Raw genomic sequence first — 20,685 nt, forward strand, 5'->3', positions numbered from 1 at the left:
CTCTTCAGATTGCAGAATAGAACTTTGACAAGAACCCACAGGCTAAAAGAGACTATTCTCCTGTGTGCTTATGTTTGTGAGGTTTGGCAGCAGTGATGGGCAACGGTTAAACTGTGGTGGAAAAGCCTGGTCTATTGACTGTTATTGTTTGTGGAGGCCCAAGAGCACTCATGCCCCATCATCGGCACATCACCTTAACCACTCTGCTGCACAGTATTTTTACAGCCCAGCTGTAAAACTAGATAGCACAGATCGCCCTAGATATGCAGAAGCAGTCACACACACACACCCATATAAGAAGTCAGATACACACACCTTCAGGCGTTGATATGTGGCATTTGTGGGGACGACCTCACTTACTTAGGGAAGAGAAATGAGACAAAGAGATATGAAACCACAAATAGTACATTTAACTGACATTGAGCATATACATTGACTGAGCTGCCTTTTGTTCAGAGGTTCCATTGTTGTCAAAATCAATCTTCTTTGACCCTCATCTGATGGTTAAACTGCAGTGAGTGCTTACCTCCACCAGGTGGCATTAGATTCATGAAGAAGACAGAAAGCTTCACTACACTCCTTACATAAATAATGCATGGCTTGACTTTTATCTAAAGATGAAGATTAGTTTGAATAAAATGAGCCATGTGAAAATTATGCATGCGTTCTTTAGTGCTTGCTGACTGCTACTGTAAAGACCTTTTTGAAATGAATACAAGTACTTAAAACAGTTATTTTTTGTTATCTAAACGTATATAACTATATAATTTATCATGAGAGGCCAAGCCACACTTTGTTCTTAGTGTTTTTTTTGTCTTTTTAACATACAGAGCAAATTAAATTGCAAATATGACCTCTGCCAGTTATGTATAAAATACCATTTGTGAGTGTTTTTTGAAGTATACTTTTAATTACACTGTAGTTCAAGTTATTTGCTTATTCCAAAGACAACTATTCAACCACTGTAACTGTTTCGCAAACATAATCTAGACCAGGGGTCTTTTTTTAGACTGAAGACCCCTTTGTTGAAAGAGAGACGGAGCTGGGACCCCCTACTAATATTGTATAAAATTGAGTTCCACATTAAACTATGCCTACAATACCTTGTACCTTTTTATGGTGCATACAATACTAAGGTATTACAATATATGTGAAATACAATATACATATCCATATTTTTATACACCATGTTTTAATGTTAAATTTACAAGTTTAACTGTGGGTGGCTACCTTACTTATAGGCCAGTATCAACAGTGTTGTGTAAATAAAACAAAATCAAAAATAGGCTGATTTCTCTTTGCTATTAATATGTTGGGCCTATGTTTATGTCAATTTTCAGAAATATTTTAACTTCTGGCTTTTGGATGGAGAGAGAGATTTTGTGAGAAAAGGACAAAAAAACAATGCTGAATGAGAATTGGAGTTTGGTGTTGTGTTACTGCTTTCACATTCCTGTAAACAAATACTCCCACTGAAGCAACATTACCTTACTGTTGCAAAGACTTTCTGGGACACTGAAGAAATTCAAGTTAGTTAGAAAAAATTCACGTACTGTATGTCACGAATCTCAGTTTGTGGTAGATAATACACAATACAATTCTGTTTTTGACAGTGTAATGGTTGCAGAGAATGACATAACGAAAACCGTGATTTTTATATGCTCCACTTGTCTTGATGCCCCTCCTCCATTTTCTTTTCTCTTCTCAGGTAAGGTGCACAGGGAGAAGAGTTGATGATACCGGAGCCTTCACCTGGGAGCAAGAGAAGGGCGCAGCCACATGAGGCTGCGCCCTTCTCTCAGTACAATACAGAGGAAAGAGGGGCATAGATGAAACAGGTGTGTGTTATGAAAAACAGCTGCAGAATGGTTGCAGAATGGTTGTGACAACAACCATTTGAATGTCCGTTTGTGGTCAGTGTAGTTTTGCGATGGATGGCTGCAGATGCCATACGATGCCCATGGAAAGTACTGGTTAACAATGCAGGTGAGTTGTGTGGGCTATTTTTGTGCTGCTGCTTATGTTTCATTTCAACAACAAAGATATTATAAACAGCTTTACAAACAGTATTCCTTAATGTGTAATGTATTAATAGTAATGTATGCCATTTAATCACCTCTTAGGCTTTACTCTGTTTATTTATTTGTTATTTCTCGGTAACATGTAAAATATAGCGTGACTGTCATCAGTCACAGTTCTTGTGCTGATTTATCTCCACGTTAATCCTTGCAGGTTTGATCCAGATGGTTGGATCTGAGCAGCCTCGGTTCTCTCTACAGCAGGATTGCTCATCCAGGTTCCAGCGGAGATTTAGCCTGAAGAGTGGGTACATTTCTGAGTATTTCATCACATGGAAAACAACCCTGAAATGGCTTTTAATTCACCTTTTAGTAAAAAAAAAAAAAACTATTTTTATGTAATCAAGTAATTAATCAGGCATGGGTAAGTTTTGTAGAGCTACAATTGGCAGGAGGGTCTGTTTAGATCAGCATCAGTGATTTATAACCTTCTGTTTGTTGTTCCATGGGAACGCAGTGTAATGAGTTACAAGGCTGTTAACTGTGAGGGACACACGCAGCCATTTTACTCTGTCGTCCCCTTTGTATAGCATAACCCAGGTCTGCAAACGTCGGAGTCTTCTCTACGTTATGGCCAAGGAAAGTGTTGAATCTGGTATGTCTCTTGTAATCTGCATCCTTAACATACGCTTGCATATTAATACACATTAACAAGCACACATCCATCTGTTGTCTGCTGATGTAACTCATGCATTAAATCATGTAAACGGTTTCTAAGAGCTAAGCGTCAATCTAACGTGTTTCTGACAGGCCTTACATGGGAGGTGAGGGCAAACAGCCGCCACTACCACAAACAAAAACAGAAGAAATCCTTTCTGTGTTTCCGCTGGGGGCAATACGGGGTGAGTCAGTCATGCATGTGCTTCCTTCCACCCACATGGTAACCTAACACCTGTTGGCATGCTGGTGCATAGAGGAACAGGTTAATGTGCTAATACACATGTCTCAATTGTGCCTCTCTCTTTTTCTCTTTCTCTCTCTCTCACTGTTGCCAGGACAATGCGATCCACAGCCACAAGTACTCCCCCCTGACATTCCTGCCGCTGACACTGTTTGAACAGTTCCAGCGAGTGGCAAATCTCTACTTTCTCCTTATGATGGTGTTGCAGGTCAGATGAAAACTCAGGCTAAGTTCCAAATCTCATGCTTTAGATTTTTACTTGCAGTACATACTGCTGTTGCACTTTGAACTTTGGCCATTTTGCTTATATATTCTGTGCAAAGGACTGTGGGTCAGAATAGCCAGAAAAGTATGCTGGCTTACATTCTGCAGTAGATGCAGTAGAACATCCTGGTATTTGGGGCATACTGCAATTTACATACTATGTTTTGGGACACACTAAATTTTTTTCTGGCATACTATATAGTATGTTACTATGGATATTGAAACGCATCTGGATCTGTTGTCCCTAATGCTTTTTTTCTAAAGTAAAAACAACGTCTAGTTTGGTGTGGAATCTTACCTGTGACCATTTGCTCTATGTCGCCCCCCTTTCCAGTCTGTATGTACTGTGTTATAAAAATGTAAAAAAAAAAAAATCTTTAAATAACAGTAATCTTCAGTAATGGTTATTTCACTATTTTTTTTCAAAGTTTTTTTTTTTTTAGCATAGTTATTATCACTTGTGGAAGGACTTTGTGTGTGCGTATGATTTATACAGTATGTGTGACTTCCATTTCCTTCTGTGTGTATCCTTGCCTGTGTGTGTGGTTTCCAGTGTGTCCCGGTCATCTCAGCCATACCTTGGTACATCTCCTTTATCCCCCTGCTCATCGTACTCTCTGTGAGAGGGCTAAAAGACCTTGCCAACGACATGGTGAGACCACCCATCACTCCGTAGTGTCTGTTCCCCCCCCCCTGGGAGGGGGAAAATCCCTCAGCGATGAATCCACCCGCTCACACACAAATGCATGATCTTAAAAACAAATATACGACCGGCTTCAAGCAAGCATTTATACACCTTGCACTTAAGAATGTATGCACTCTTCTCTCTCCTTCATTGTCCGCATTGACTCCTTGTCCTCACCTCATTGACAGAACCAGTCATCCCAGTAGCATTAATTTTCTCTTCTATCATTAAAGCTTTTCCTTTTAAATGCAGGCGTGATGTTTTGCATGGAGAATTCTCTGGTTAAGTGCATCACTGAGTTACGGTCGTTAACAGCTCTGGGTGAAACGCTTGCTTGACCCCTCTCTATTGACTAATCATTTAGTGGGGGGTGTAAATCACCCAGCTGGTGTCACTGTAGAGCCCCGTAATGGCCTTTCTCCATTCTCCTGTTCAACCTTTCATGGCCACCCTCACTTCCTATGACACGCTGCCTGCCCATCACTCTTTTTCTCCATCCTTGTCACGCTTCTCAGTCTATCTCTTTCTCTTCTCTCATTCTCTTTTTGGGTCTGTCTCTTTCTCTCTCCTTCTCTCTATCTCTGGTACAGGCAAGGAGACACAGTGACTCCAAGATTAACTCCCAACCATGTGACATACTCGTCTCCCAGAGGTAAGGACAAAGACAGTTGATTATTCTCTCAGGACTTCCAGTTTCAAACGGCCCTCTAATGAAGCTCTAATGAAGTGTGAATGAGTGAATCTCAAGATGGTCCCTTTGTGCATTAGAGCAGGGCAAAAACTTTTTCCACACTTATTGGAAGACATGATCTATGACCAACCTCTTTGTGACATCTTCTGTAGATACATGGGCCTCAGTCTGTTTTCCACGGCCGTTACACTCCAGATGATATGCTTTCCCTTGTGGACTAAAACAATAATTTGTACACTTCCCTCAAATTGTGGCAACTGCTTAACAGCAGCAATAAAGAGCAATGTTTTGTTTTTTCAACATATATCATTTTAGTTAACATTAACATTATTTAGGGAATCGTAATGATGTCATAATCCCCCCCTCCACGCAGTTGCTAGTAGCCGAGGAGGAAATGGAGGATTTAAAGAACATGATGGACTTCAGAAGAGGTCGGAAAGGCACCGGACACCAAAATCTTCTAAACATAGCCATACTGAGAAATACAGAAAGTATTTTGTGGAGCTGATAGTCTTAATTAGCTTTGTAGCAACTCATTTGGCAATGGCTCGAACGTAACAGACGTTCATTAATATCAAAAGTTACGCGCTAAAGCTTTAAAGGCAATCATTTTGGGTAAAGGGATTTTAAAATTTGATAGTGGATTTTGTTCACATTTGTGCCTTTTTTAATATGAAATCTAGTAAAACATTACTTTTGAAAAACTAAAGTGTTGTATTTCTACATATAGTAGTGTTGCATAATCAGGAGATTTGTGACCAGCAAATCATAGACAATTCCAGCATATGAAAGCCATTGATTATTTTTTCCCCCTGTTTGCCCACTCTTCATCGGTCTCAGTTTCAGCAGAGCACAGTGGAAGGATCTGTGTGTGGGAGATGTGCTGCGAATCCACAAAGACCAAGTCATCCCTGTGAGATTTTCAATTTATAAATCAATTTATAACTTCAATTAACAGCAATATAGAAAACAAAGTGTCTCAGTAATCACTGTTTTGCAAGTAGAATAAGATTGCATGAATTACTTGCTGCCCTATAAGCTACGCTAGCATATTTAAGTATTTTATTAAAGTGGACTATTTCAGCATAATAGCTGCTAAAGGTTTAATCTCAATTATAGTATATAGTATTTATATATTTATGTCTCTATTTGTATTCCCAGTAGCTTTTTACTTAGCTCTCTCTCTTTTGTTTTTCTGTTTTCTCTCTTTGCTCCCAGGCTGACCTTCTCCTCCTGTGTAGCTCCGAACCTCACAGTCTGTGTTATGTGGAGACAGCAGATATCGATGGGTGAGAAACTGTTCTCACATTCTGATACCTCATTCTGTTGAAAATTCAAAAACTCATTTAAGTCATCATATAATAATCATCATACACGTTTGTATGCATCAACGATATGATAATCATACCAGTAGTATACATAACAAGTAAAAGCAATTGGGTTCTACGACATAAAAAACGATGAATATATTGTAAATGTAAAGAATAGCACGGATAAAGAGTTAATAGGTGTTAAGATGCAATGTTAAAGGTGATAATTATTTTAGAGGCCCATGATCTTCACTCTCCTGTTGCCATGGGGTCTTGACAACAAAAACTTGGTCACCTTTTAAAGGTCTAAAATAATTTCTGCACTCTGGGACAACCTGAGGGGCCCTGCCTTCACATCTGAGGCTTTGTGGGGGCTCATATAAGGGTAAAAGATGTAAGACATATACAGTGTAAAATCAGTGAAAGAATATTATTAGTTTAAAACCAAATAGAACCAGATTGGGAGGTGAAAGTGACTTGTGGTTTATTGCAGAGTTAAGACCTTTTTTAATGAGTCTGTATGATCAAATTCTTTTTTTTCAGACTACTAAACAGTACAGAGATTTCCTTATTCTAATTATCAACCGAATAGAATAGTGCTAGGCAAGTTACTTCCAAAATGTAATACATGATAAATTATTAGTTACTGTCATTTGAGAGTAATTATTATATTACAATATTAATTTCTCAGAATTGTAATGCTTTAAATACTTTTGCATTACTTTTGAGTTACTTTCACCAAAATAACAGCGGAAGTTTGACTTGGCAGGTAGCTTGTAAATTTCACCACTGGATCAATAAAGTCTCCTCTTTATCCACTTTAATACATCAGAGATTATTCATAATATTTTGTTTAATTAATATGAATATGCAAAGTAACTAAAGCTATAAAAACAGAAGTAAAACGTACAATCAAGTAGAAGAAAAGGAAAATACTCAAACAAAAGTACCTTACAGTTGTATTGAAGTGCGGCACAGTTACTTTCCACTGCTGATAAAATGCAACGATATTTACGTGTTGCAAGCTTCAACATGGATCTCCAACATGTTTCTATCTGCCAGGAGCTTGCACACACTGCTGTCCGCGCCGACGTACCGTCACATGTTGGGACACAGGTGGTAGCCTACCGTCTCTGGTTCTGGCTTTGACCACAGAAACAGAGACGGGACAGCTTGCTTCAACGCAGCGTAATAACTCCTGAAATTAATGTCCATCTCGCAAATGTATCTCTCTCTGCAGTCACCTCAACCATCGAATACAGCAGCTGGAAGAAATGTTTCGGGGTGTTGATGAATTCTTAAAAGAACAAAAAATGTTGATAAGCTAAGATTGTAACGGGTATAATATTACTGAAATTTAATTAGTAATGCGGTAATACTACATTACAGCAAAAAGGAATACAGTACTGTAATTGTAGTAATTTTCAACACTGAAAATAATATTGCAAAATTTTCTATAACGTGTACCCACTGCATACTGCCTTGTCTTTTCATCATTATTTCTAATGAATGGATAAACTGTTTAGTGATAATATAACTTAAAAGTGTGGTGATTTCTTTATACAGAGAAACTAACCTCAAGTTCAGGCAGGCGCCCAGTGCTGCACACAATGAGCTGACCTGTCAGCCCTCAGAGGAAAAGCTTGCTGCCTTTGATGGTGAATAAATGTTTTTTTCAGTTTTTTTTTTATTAAAGATGCAAATACAGACGTGCTCATTCTAAAGTAGAGCAAAAGTAAACAAGTAAACGTTTTACAGAATTGCATACTGTGCTAAGTAAGAGTTACCTTGATTTTTACAGGTGTCGTGCTCTGTGAGGAGCCCAACAATCGACTTTACACCTTCAGAGGCCAACTGCACTGGAGAGGAGAGTGTCTTCTGCTGGACAACGAGCACATCCTCCTGAGGGGAACAGTCCTACGCAATACAGAGTTTGCCTACGGCTTGACCATATACGCTGGTACATGTCGCAGAATTTATTCAGTTTAAAAAATGGGAGGCTAGTGAGGGGGAAGTTTTTGGAAAATTATACTATGGCAAGCAGAGTGAAGAGAAGACCTGATATATGACACAATGCCCCATAAAAGTGCTTGATAGCAGAGATAAAACTATTCTAAAATGTATTTGTGTCCAAGCCACTTATCCTCATTTCACCTTATAATGTGGCCTCTGCTTGTATCAATGACACATTTCATTATGTGGAATACATTAGGCTGCTAATTGTGGACAGTCTTACAGCTGTGTCTTAAATGTGGGTCTCTTAACGTCTGGCAGATTACAGGCTCCTCCTGTCTTTTAACTGATCATTGATCTAATATTACTGGACCAGGCAGAAGTGTCACGGATCTCGCTGCTATGACCCTTTCAGTTCTAGTAAAGGAGATCAATAGATCAAATTCTTCCAGAGATAGGTTTTATACCATTCATGACAGACTATCTACTGGTGTGACCCCAGTTCAGTCTGATTATAACTCTTAACCTTCACACATATTTAACACAGCCTACTTTAAATTATGCATAATCAAGGTTGACATGTTGTTGTTGGAAGACTAAGTTGGAATTAGTTTGAAGATATGACAAACCTTCTCAGTATATGTCATTTTTACACATGCAGCTCAACGTCTTTCAGCAGTCTGAGAGATTGAGACAACATCACCGGAAAACAATGATGTAAAATAATGTGATATTTTATTGATCCCTGCAAGGGAAATTCTCTCTTACCACTGACCTCTCGGCAGCACGGTCAGATACCCTGGGAACTGGTAGGGATTCAGCATCTTGCTCAAGGGCACGTCAGCAGTTGCTTACTGACACGAGGGCTTGAACTTTCACCCTCTGGCTGCGGGATGGTCTCCCAGCTCGCTTTCGGCCAAGCCGTCAGAGCGATAGCATCTAATAGTTGTGTGCTCTGTACCAGGCGCAGACACCAAGATCCTGAGGAACTGTGGGAAACTGAGAGTGAAGAGGACTCAAACGGAGAAAGTTTTCAACAAAGTGGTGATCGGGGTGAGTGGGTAAAGGGTAGGTGGATGACAAGCATTAAACATGAGACTTGTGGTGTTATTCCAAACTTTGTGTGTTTGGATCTCTTAGATCGTCCTGTCCTTGTTGCTGGCAGCTCTGCTCCTTGCCATCGGCTCTGGCCTGTTTTCGAGTTGGGTCATGAGCCACACAGGGGTTCCATTTGCTTTGGTGGTTAACGACAATCCGGTCTACACTGGATTTCTCGTCTTCTGGAGCTACATAATGCTGCTCAGCCCGGCCATGCCCATTGCTCTCTACATCTCGTAAGTTTCATCTACAATACCGCACTTATTTGATGGTAGGACGGAGGGTTGAAATACACCGGTTTTTTTTGTGTAAACAGTTTTTGTGTGTGTGTGTCTGTGTCTGTCCACAGGTTTGAGGTGATCCACACAGTCCACAGCCTGTTTATTGGCTGGGATATGGAGATGTATTGGCAGCAGGCAGACAGACCGGCCCAGGCCAGAAATACCTCACTGAATGAGGAGCTGGGCCAAGTGGGATACCTGCTGAGTGACAAAACTGGGACACTAACCCAGAACCGTCTGCTCTTCAGACAGTGCTGCATAGCTGGGGAAATCTATGGTAAAAAAAACAAAAACATCTAATAAATACCTATATTTTTCTTATATCTATACATCGAATGATATATTAATTGTCCTTCTTAGAAGAAAACAACAACCCAATGCTTGCACTTGTACTTATAGAAACAAGACTTTATGGACCTCTACGTTACACGGACTACCACGGAATCTCTGATCTTCAGCCCTGCACAGGCTGGAATTTGGTAAAAAAAACCTAAACCCTTCTAGCCCAGTTTTATGTCCTTCGTTTCTTATTTTATTTTACCTCGGCATCTATTCAGGATGCACATCAAATTATGAATTAATCGTGTTCTCAAAATGCATCTTTACAGGACGTTACAAAATTTTAACTGTCATCAGGAAGTAGTCATGTTGACCATAAAGTTAAGACAGATAATTGAAATTTTTCTCTTCCTATTTTGTAATAATCTTCAAATTCAAAACTCCTTAATACCTTGAACAAAATCCTGAAAAGGATTTTTTTTTTTAAAAAGGACAGAGGTTGTCAACTCCACTCCGTCTGTATATAAAAATAGAGTTGATTCATTGTGGCTATAAAGTAAACAGAATGGAACTAAATAATGTCCCTTTTTCAGGATGAAACAATAGTAAGACACTTTCATATTTGAGTTTTGTCAAGACTGTCCACCATTTAGTCTGTCTAAAAAATATGTGCAGCTGAAAGATTGCATCCGTCTAATTAACACAATGATTTACTTCCTTAAATATACATTTAGGTAACAGATTTGTGTTCATAGTGCCAAGTTTCCTCGCTGGCTCACAGTGGAGCAAAGATACCTCTGGGGCAATGACTTCCTCAAGAGAGAGACATCAGGAGACACTTAACGTGCTCATATCCAAAAGGCTTGGCGCCAACTTCTAAATATGTAACACCAGCTCTGCCCACTGTAGAAAAACATGTCATTGAAATCTTGTCAGAATCACAACAACCATATGTCATATGTCTGAGCCACTTCCTGGTTCAGACCACATGTCTCTTTCTTTTTCTTGTGAATATTTTAATAATTTACTTTATCTCCACTTCCAATGCTTTTTGCAAGTCATTAAATAAAATAATTTCTCCACTTTCACAGGTGATCTGTCAGTCAGGGCAGAGGATACAGAGGTACTACATAACTATTTTCAAATCTGCATCTTTGAACTGTAGTTTTTTTTTTCATTGTACAGTGGGGCTCGAAAGTTTAGTCACCCCAGGTAAAAATTTGTATCAATGTGCATAAAGAAGCCAAGAAAAGATGTAAAAATCTCCAAAAGGCATCAAATGACAGATTAGATATTTGTATAATATGTCACAAAAAGTTAGATTTTATTTCCATCATTTACACTTTCAAAATAACAGAAAAAAAATGGAGTCTGCAAGAGTTTGGGCATCCTGCAGAGTTTCTAGCATGCACCGCCCCCTTTGGAAAGCTGAGACCTCACAGTGTCATGGATTATTCTCAATCATCGTCTGGAAAGACCAGGTGATGTCAATCTTAAGGTTTTAAATGCCCAAACTCATCTGACCTTGCCCCAAAAATCAGCACCAAGGGTTCTTCTAAGCAGTTGTCTAGAAAACTGAAACTGAAAACAGTTGACGCTCACAAAACAGAGGGCTATTAGAAGATAGCAAAGCGTTTTCAGATGCCAATATCCTCTGTTCGGAATGTAATTAACCCTTGTGTGGTATTCGGGTCAAATTGACCCATTTAAAATTTTTAAAAGAAGAAAAATGGTAAAAGTTAGATTTTTTCTACCTGAAAATCAACGGCCTTTCCTTATTTTCTGTGATAAACATGTATTCCTGACTCAAATCAGAAAATTAGTCTGGATATGACACTTATGTTTTTTCCATAGTGGATTTTTAACATGAATTATAACTTTATGACAAAAAACGATTCACACTTCCATGTTTAATTGTGTTCTAGTAGAGACTGATGTATTCTCTAAACATATGTGTTATCTCAGCTGTTTGAAATTGAGATAAAGACAATATTTGATAATATATTACGAAGTAAAATTTTATTTCAGCATTGTTTTTAAAACCCCAAATAAGTCCCGGGTCAGTTTGACCCGAGGGACACGAGAGGGTCCCGAAGGTGAAGACAACACAAGGGTTAAGAAATGACAGTCATCAGGAATAGTGGAAGTTAAAGCAAGATCTGGAAGGCCAAGAAAAATATCAGACAGAACAACTCGCAGGATTGTCAGAAAAGCAAGTCCAAACCCTCGTTTGACTGCACGATCCATCCAGAAAGACCTGGCAGACACTGGAGTTGTGGTACACAACTGTTGGACACAATGAGCAAAGGTACGTTTGGAGAAGAAAGGGCACAGAATTTAATGAAAAGAACCTCTGTCCAACTGTTAAGCATGGGGATCAAAAAAGAACCTCTGTCCAACTGTTAAGCATGGGGATCAATCATGCTTTGGGGTTTTATTGCAGCCAGTGGCACAGGGAACATTTCATGTGTAGAAGGAAAAATGGATTCAATAAAATTTCAAACAATTTTGGACGCTAACTAGATGTCACCTGTGAAAAAGCTGAAGTTAAAGAGAAATGGCTAATGATCCTAAACACACCTCAAAATACAAGATACACACCTCATGTCAAGAGGCGTAAACTGAAGGTTTTGCCATGGCATTTACAATCTCCTGACCTCAACATAAAATCTATGGACAGACCTTACAAGAGCAGTGCGTGACAGACAGCCAAGAAATCTCAAAGAACTGGAAGACTTTTGTAAGGAAGAATGGGCAAAGATACCTCAAACAAGAATTGAAAGACTCTTTGCTGGCTACAAGAAGCAATTCCAAGCTGTGATACTTGCCAAAGGGGGGGTACAAGGTATTAACTCTGCAGGGTGTCCAAACTTTTGCAGATGCCATTTTTTGGTGTTGGAAATAAAATCTAACTCTTTGTGACATATTATGTGAATGTCTAATCTGTCATTTGATGCCTTTTGGAGATTTTTCCATCTTTTCTTGGCTTCTTTATGCACATTAATACAAATTTTTACCTAGGGTGCCCAAACCTTCGAGCCCCACATTATATTACCAACCTGATTCAAAGCTATTATTTAACCTTCCTTAATAATAAATCTTTTCTTGTCCATGTTCCTGTTTTTACGTTTTTTCTGCTGCTATCAGCAAGAGATGATGATTCATGTAAGCCACTGTTGCAAACCTGTACAATGTCAGTGTACAGTAACATTATTCCCTGTACATGTGCAGCCCATGGACTTAAGCTGGAATCCGTTCTCCCGCGGGGGTCTGTTCATGTCGGCTCCGAACCTGGTGGAGAAGCTCAGAGGACAGCAGTGTCCATTCAGCAGACAGTTCCTCAGAGCACTGTCTTTGTGTCACACCGTCATGGCAGAGTGGAAAGAAGGTTGTGTTTGTGTGACAGTCCCCACTTTTTGGGGGATTCAGATCAAAGTAGTTCACTTCTCACCTTCTATCTGAGAAAAGTCTTGAAGCCACCACTGGTTTGTTTTTTATGAAATCTCTGTGTGATTCATGTTTCCACTGTATTTTACATTACACTGATTGACCTGATGACAGTGCTACAATGAAAAAGTCAAATAATATGTAATATATGTACATTCAGACACTATTTATCTAATGTTTCCCGAACTTGAAAGGATGATGCTTTTTATATGACAATATTTTTTCAACCCCTATATTACTGGTCTGACCTAATGCAATAGTTGCTGGAAGACGACATGTTTACATCCCTCTTGTGTGTTGACTTCATTCCTCCAGAGGCTCCAGTCTACCAAGCTGCGTCCCCAGACGAGGAAGCTCTTGTTGGTGCAGCTAGGGAGCTGGGCTGGGTCTTTATCTCTAGGACAAGAGACTTTATTATTGTCTCTGAGCTCGGTGTTATTCGCCAATATCAGCTGCTTGCACTGCTGGACTTTACCAGCAAAAGAAGATGCATGTCTGTACTGGGTGAGAGTAGCGCTCTAAATAGAAACTAACAGCAACTCTTACAATTTCTTGTTATCTTTTATAATTGTATAAATGCTAGGTTATCCTGTGTCAACTTCTTTTCTGAATAAATTATCCATACTGTTTTTTTTCTCTCTCTCAGTGCGGGAGCCGGAGGGTGGGTTAAAGCTGTACTGTAAAGGGGCAGACATAGTGATCATGGACAAACTGCAGAAGGACTGTCCATTTCAAGAAAGGACTGAAAGATCCCTGGAGGTGAAGTAGAGTTTCTACTGAACCAATAAGTGTGTGTTGCTATTGAGCCTACTATTTATATGACACTTTGTGTTTTTTAGGTTCCAATTCAGTATTAGGTAGTTCACAATTTCAAAAAGTTTACCATCTTAGCTTAGTGTATTAGCATGCCGACCTTAGGGAGTTTGTTTAAAACGCAAAGAGTCACCATCCCTATCACATAGACGGGAATGTTGTTAGTTTTACAGGTATTTCATTCCAAACCGACGAATTGGACAAATTTTCCTGATGTTGGCGCCACATGAAATCAAAGTTATTAGAATACATCCTCAGCGGGACAATAATGTGCTACGTTTCAAGAAAGTCCATCAAGACATTTCACTCCAAACTCAAATTAAATGGGTATCACCAAACTCATCATCTGTGCACCGTGAATATAACAAATTCAATGCTAAACCATCCAATAGTTGTCTAGATTGTTCACCCAACATGTCATCCTCATGGTGATAGAGGGAAGATTACCAAAAATGATAGAATTAATCCTCTGGGGAGCATGAACGGCTCAACAAAACGTCATGGCAATTCATCCAATGGTTGTTAATGGGCCGACTAACAGATCAGCATTGCCATCCCTAGTGCCACAAAGGTTTTTGCTCAATAAATAGAAATCAGTCGAATACACAATATGTACCCTTGGTCTTATCTGTATGTACTTAACTTACAATATCTTCCATCATCGTTATCAATTGTCTGATTATCAAAGCTCTTGCACACTGTATTGAGGATCTAAGAATAGTTAAAAGTGTTTGATCAATTATCAATAGAGTTTTAAGGGAAAGAATCAGGCCAGTGATCATCCTGTTGAGATAGTTGAGGCATATCTGCCAAGAGCGAAGTGTTAATCTCATGTTTCCTTTGTCAATTCATCAATTGTGCCTGAAAGATCACTCCTTAAATAATGCACAGCATATACTAACGTTTTAACTTATCTTCTGTCAGTTATTTGCCCAGGCCTGCCTGAGGACTTTGTGTGTTGCGGTTCGATGTGTTCCTGAGGCATTATGGGAGCAGTGGAGTAAAACATTGGCCCAGTCTGCTGCCATGACGACCTGTGACCGTGATGCACTGCTGGAAAAGCTATATGATCAGATGGAGAGAGAGCTGCAGGTGGGTTCTTCCACAATGTCATTTGTACATGGTTGTTGTCAGTCCTCAATTTAAAGTTGTGAAGTCTGTTGACACAGATAGGTCTTTCATTGAAGCATGTGCTTTATGGTTTCTGCCCTTTTTCTCCCACATAGTTTTCGTGTGTGTGTGTGGAGCACAAGTGTTTTTTTTGTTTTTTTAAGAAAACAGAATCCTTGTTTCCAAGCAACTTTGCTACATCCTGTTTTCACGTTAAAAATCTAATATCTGAGCACCCAGATAACTCAGTTGGTAGAGCAGGCGCCCATATACAGAGGTTTACTCCTCCAAACAGTGGTTCTGGGTTCAATTCCGACCTGTTGCCTTTTGCTGCATGTCATTCCCCCTCTCTCTCCCCTTTTCATGTATTCATCTGTCCTGTCAAAAATAAAGGCAGAGAATGCCCCAAAAATAATCTAAAAAAAAGAAAATCCTACATCTGTCAGGAATGCAAAAAACAAATTTCAACGTTCTTGTTTTATAGTTGTTAGGGGTGACAGCGATAGAGGACCGGCTTCAAGAGGGCGTTCCTGAGACTATTGCTTTGCTTCAACAGGCTGGGCTCAAAGTATGGGTCCTTACTGGGGACAAAAAAGGTATTGGACATACTGTAGCAGAAGAACCGCTTTGAATTCTTGTCCGTAGCTATATGTCACTGTTGCTTGTCTTTTCCTCTCTTTCTTTCCTGCTCCCTCTTTCTTCATTCTTGTAGAAACTGCAGTGAATATTGGATACTCTTGCAAGCTACTGGATCCTGATACCAGATTGCTGGAATGGCAGGAGCTAAGGTAAGTGATGATAAAAATACACAAACGCACACACACTCACACCAGCTCATTGATCTTTGTATGTTTGCCCCTGCAGACAGATACTCCAATCCCCAGACCCAGCGGTCAGTTTCTTCAAGGGCAGTCCGACAGCGCTGTGGGCTGTAGACAAGCAGGCTGCTGGAGCAAAGACTGCTGTGGTCCTCACTGGACCTGAGCTGGTAAACACTGGACACCAAGGAAATGGGATGTTTTTATTGTTTTTAAATGGATAAATAGCTGTCATTGTGACTCTATGTCATCAAACACTGCGTTGGAGCAGGACATGGAAAGTGGCTATTCAAGGCTCTTCCACAGTTTACATTGTACATGTGTAATGGTCATAAAGTATCATTTTTAGGACATGAATCCGTTTTGCCTTAAAGCTGAAATACTTGGCTTGGGGAAGCCAGCTGTAAACACAACATTGACATTAGTTGATATGGCAAACTAGTTAGTAAACAGTAACAGTAAACTTTTTGTCTCAACCAACTTCTGAGAAAAATGTCTGCCATATGAAACCAAACAATGAGCTCAGACACTCCATAGGAACTGCAGAGTTGGGTGGCTAGTTGTCTGTGGATATTGCACAGAGTCATCTAAACCATTGTTACTATAAAAATATTGATTATTGCAGATTTAAAAAAATATATATTGGCAGTGCTAAAATGCCTTAAAATTAGATTTCTTCTATGAGATGTCAAAACTGTAAACCGAGACTATCTTAACCCAAACGCAATGGTAGGGCTGTTTTATACAAACATAATCTAAACTGAGCTGTTTGATGGTGTTGTAGGCAGAGTTTGATCAGAGACCTGAATGGGGGGCCACGTTCATGAGCCTGGCAGAACAGTGTCAGTCTGTGCTATGCTGTCGTGTAACGCCTGGACAGAAGGCGGACGTTGTCACGTTGGTCAGGAAACACACCAGCGCAGTCACCATGTCCATCGGGGACGGTGCCAATGATGTAAACATGATCAAGAGTAAGTCAGATTAAATTAAACAGAAAATTTGTGTTTGAATCCGCATTTTCTGTTTTCATGGTTTTAACATTTCTTACTGTTCCCCACCAACTCCAGCTGCTCATGTTGGTGTGGGACTAGCAGGAGTGGAGGGTGGTCAGGCAGTGCAGACCGCAGACTTTGCACTGTCCCAGTTCAGATTCTTGCAGAGGCTGCTGCTGGTCCATGGGCGCTGGTCCTACAGGCGCATTTCCCTCTTCTTGCGCTACTTCCTGTTTAAGACCTGTAGCTTTGCTCTTGTTCACATATGGTTTGGATTCTTCAATGGCTTCACTTCTCAGGTGAGGCATAGATGAGACTTAAAGTCACATAATGAACTGAAGGTAAACATAGAGAGGAAACACTTCCTGCATTTATTCCGCCGTCTATTTCTCCCCTACAGTCTCTGTATGAGACATGGTTCATCGCACTCTACACTGTCCTCTACACAGCGGCCCCGATCATGTGTGTGGCCTTCTTTGAACAGGTGACACAGTTGAGGAGATGGATTTCTATGAATTAAAAAATCCAATTTTGACATTATATTTTTGATATTATTTGACACATTAAAGTTCTAAATCATAATGGTTCATCCTGTGTGTTTGTGTTGTAGGATGTGAACGCAGACAACAGCCTGAAATGGCCAGAGCTGTACAAGTCTGGACCGAGACAGGAGCTCTCCAGCCCTCTCAAGTTGTTCTCATCACTCCTGTACGCGGTCTACTCATCGCTTGTTCTCTTCTTCATCCCGTTTGGAGTTTATTACAACACAGACTATGACCTCCAGACCATGGCAGTCACTGTCGCCATGGCAGCCACGTTCACTGCCACCATTGAGGTCAGGATCCCACTTTTCATAGATGCAAGTGAACCACAGAAACTTGTAATCCAAAGTAAAAAAAATGAACTATTGAACCACGGATGTCATAATGATTGAGGTCATAATTAACACATCCGTAAACTAAAATATTTTCTGGTAATCAGCAGGCCAGTTGGCAGAAGGCTGTATATCAACATGTACCATTCTCCTCTGATTGCAGTGTTTGTGTTTTTCTTTCAGGTCATGCTACTGACCAGATACTGGACGAGGTTCAATGTAGCATTTGTGTGTGTCTCTGTGGTGTTTTTCTTCATGTGCACCAGGATCACCCAAAGCAGCCGCCTGTTTGAGAGATCACCCAGTGACTATTTCTTTATTGGTACACTTCTGCTCATATCTATCTCAAATCTCATAATCTATCAGTCTCTGTCACTTGAGTGTTTTTGCTCCTGGCTGCGGTCATTTTAACATCCATTATTGCAGAAACCGTCGGACTTGATTCACATGGAGACAAATCATTTCAGAAGAATTGTCAACAAAAACAAACAGCCAAACACACAAGAAGAAATATCCATTTTAATGATTATTTAATGTTGATCTAATGATCTGTCATCATGTTTGATTGCTCTGTGTGTACTTTTCATCAGGTGCGTCTGAAAAGGCCTTCATCGATCCACTTGTGTGGCTCACAGCTCTGCTCGCCACCTGGACGGCTGTTCTGCCCTCAGTGACCACCCTTGCTATCAATGTCATCCTCAACATGCATGACAAACACAAGGTGAGACGTCTGTATGAAAAAGGAAAAAATTTGAAATCTAAACATGTTGCGGTCACCTGGATTTTAATAAAAACATCACCCATTTATCGGTGGGAGGGCACAGCAGGTTAGCCACTGTACATCCATTTCAGCCTTTCCCCCAAACTGTTGAAGATAGTTCCGTTCAGTTACGTAATATATTTTCTAGTAATTTTCTCTATGATAATTTTTCAGTTGTGTGCATCCTACTGAGACAGGAACCTGTACTCGCTGCTGTTGGCATGTTAAAAAACAACAACATTGACTTGAGGAAAGACTTGATATGATACTGAGTTAAGTTGCAATTTAATGTAATTTTGGAGCTGTATAAAGGCTCAGCTTTTGTACCTTGTCTGAATGAGTTTTCCCCATTCACCAAGTCATGGAGGTTTCATTCCTATAAAAAATAAAAGAATAAACACTTGTAATTATCACTGATGCTAACCTGGCTGTGATGTATGTAGGTCCACAGTGCATCCCTTCAGCCAGTGGAGCTGAGGTCAAAGTTGAGAAGGGGAACGTCACTTCGCCGCTCCTCTTACGCCCTCTCTCAGGGAGCCGGGCCTGGACGCCTCATCACTTCAGGGACCTGCATCCGCAGCACAGTGCCGACGGTGGATGAGAAGGTGACTGAAAGTAAAAACTCCACTGATTCGCAAGTCCAAATTCACATAAAGGACAATAGCCATGTACCAATGGCACATGAATAATGATAATGACACATTTAATGTTTTAATATGAGAAAATATTTGATTATATAGATTGCTACTGCAACATAGAATTGAAAAGATTTGTACCTAAAACACGTTTTTATGGGCAGTTCTTAGTAGAGTCTGCACTCACCTTTTGTATTGCTACCATTTTCACACAATAAAGTACATCATATGATATACAAAATAAACTAAACTATAAAACTTGTTTGTTGTCTTTACATGGACAGTTTACCCCCACATGAACAGCTCTGATCTTTGTTGTTTGAGATTGCTGCGGTAAAAACGTAATTTTCATTTGCTGGGGTCGTAGGGGATGAAACACAATAAACTGACAGCACCACTTTGTTTTACAATTGTTTTTATTTGTTAATTTATTTCAAAACACGCAATTTTACCCATATTATCCTTTTAAGTTTTTATTTTTCTGTAACAGTTATTACTCAGATTTTTTTCCTTCACAAAAGTCTCAACAAGAGTGAAACTAAAAGTCCTCCACAGGCTCTCCGGCTTCTGCAGTGGGAGGAGGGAAAAGAGGCTTTCTGACCAGATGTCGTGAGTGGGTTTATCCCTTGTTTCGGTGCGGGTGGAAGTGTGTGTGTGTTTGTGGTTTTACACCATGGCATGTTTACGTATGTATATATGTATGTAAGTGTGTGTTTTAAGTGCAATAGGAGGAATGTCCACATGGCCGGTTTATCATAGGACCCGTAGAGCAGCCCAGAGAGCCGAACATTGTCTTCTAGGTTTGGTAGCCAGATTGTCATACCTCTGATTTCATCTTTGGTTTCCGCAAACACTCTCTAAAGGCAGACTCACCCTCTCCAGCATGTGCCTGTGTCTGTTTGTGTGTCTGTCTGTCCGAGTGCAATATAAGCCACCGTCTCCAGACGACTTTGTAAACTTAGGTAAGTACAATGTAAGTGTCTTTGCATTGATTGTGGCCCTTCCTTGGCACTGGGGACAAAGACAGTCGAACATTGTAGAGCAATGGAGCCGTGAGCGGGGAAGGTCAACTTGCAAACATCCACATGGACTCCATTTTGATGTCAATGGCAGTTTGGGGCATTCATGTAAAGCTGTATGACATCAGTCGGGTGAAACATGGGGCGCTGTAGGGCTCTCCTCTCCCCAGCCACTCTCAACTGTATACTGAGGGACTGGGGATTCTCCAGCCATTCTGGGCTCAGGAGAGAAGGGGGCGGGGATGGGGAAAAGGTTATGGAGGTCAAAGTGTGAGCGAGAGTGTTGTAATGTTGATGGGAGGAAGGGGGGGATAGGGTTGTACACTCTGACCCAGCAGCAACGATTAAGATTGGGGGGGTCAGGTGTTTGCATAGTTCTCTGTGCAAAAGCCACCAACCGGAGCCATTTTTATTCCTCGCGGCTGGTTACATCATCATTAGATTAGCAAGAAATTGTGGTGGGTGATGGGAAATATGGTCTTTGCACTAAGCTCTTGTTCTCTACTCCTGCAGTGCACTACATTGTGGCAGTAGGGGTGCAGGAGGGTGAAAGGTGACAGGGGATGAGGAGCGAGTGAATTTAAAATGAGTGTTGTTTTTGGGGATCATGTCGAGCTTGAACACTGATGGGATGGAAGACGAATGTTTTGGAGAGTGAAGGGGTGATGGGGCAGTCG

The 20,685-nt window shown here is 40.3% G+C and overlaps 1 protein-coding gene across 1 annotated transcript; it reads left to right on the forward strand.

Annotated features, from left to right (window-relative positions):
• Window positions 1-1,725: 1,725 nt before the first annotated feature.
• On the forward strand, window positions 1,726-19,342 carry atp8b3 (ATPase phospholipid transporting 8B3). Its single transcript, XM_032526098.1, has 29 exons — window positions 1,726-1,986; window positions 2,233-2,322; window positions 2,609-2,673; window positions 2,829-2,920; window positions 3,074-3,187; window positions 3,797-3,895; window positions 4,519-4,580; window positions 5,460-5,532; window positions 5,838-5,908; window positions 7,496-7,587; window positions 7,731-7,889; window positions 8,847-8,935; window positions 9,023-9,216; window positions 9,330-9,538; window positions 10,632-10,663; window positions 12,772-12,928; window positions 13,303-13,491; window positions 13,634-13,746; window positions 14,725-14,892; window positions 15,395-15,506; window positions 15,623-15,698; window positions 15,775-15,898; window positions 16,513-16,699; window positions 16,796-17,019; window positions 17,121-17,204; window positions 17,331-17,555; window positions 17,778-17,916; window positions 18,185-18,315; window positions 18,798-19,342. The coding sequence occupies exons 3-29, from the start codon at window positions 2,649-2,651 to the stop codon at window positions 19,041-19,043; spliced, it is 3,486 nt and encodes a 1,161-aa protein (XP_032381989.1). The 5' UTR covers window positions 1,726-1,986; window positions 2,233-2,322; window positions 2,609-2,648; the 3' UTR covers window positions 19,044-19,342.
• Window positions 19,343-20,685: the final 1,343 nt, after the last annotated feature.

The sequence above is a fragment of the Etheostoma spectabile genome, chromosome 9 (genome assembly GCF_008692095.1).
Source record: "Etheostoma spectabile isolate EspeVRDwgs_2016 chromosome 9, UIUC_Espe_1.0, whole genome shotgun sequence".
NCBI classification, from domain to species: Eukaryota; Metazoa; Chordata; class Actinopteri; order Perciformes; family Percidae; genus Etheostoma; species Etheostoma spectabile.

Bases quoted from the DNA above. Each gene is read 5' to 3' on its own strand.
- atp8b3 (XM_032526098.1), top strand. From the start codon at position 2,649: ATGGCCAAGGAAAGTGTTGAATCTG. The intron at 2,674-2,828 runs GTATGTCTCTTG...TGTTTCTGACAG, and splicing joins CAAGGAAAGTGTTGAATCTG to GCCTTACATGGGAGGTGAGG. The intron at 9,539-10,631 runs GTAAAAAAAACA...CCACTTTCACAG, and splicing joins CATAGCTGGGGAAATCTATG to GTGATCTGTCAGTCAGGGCA.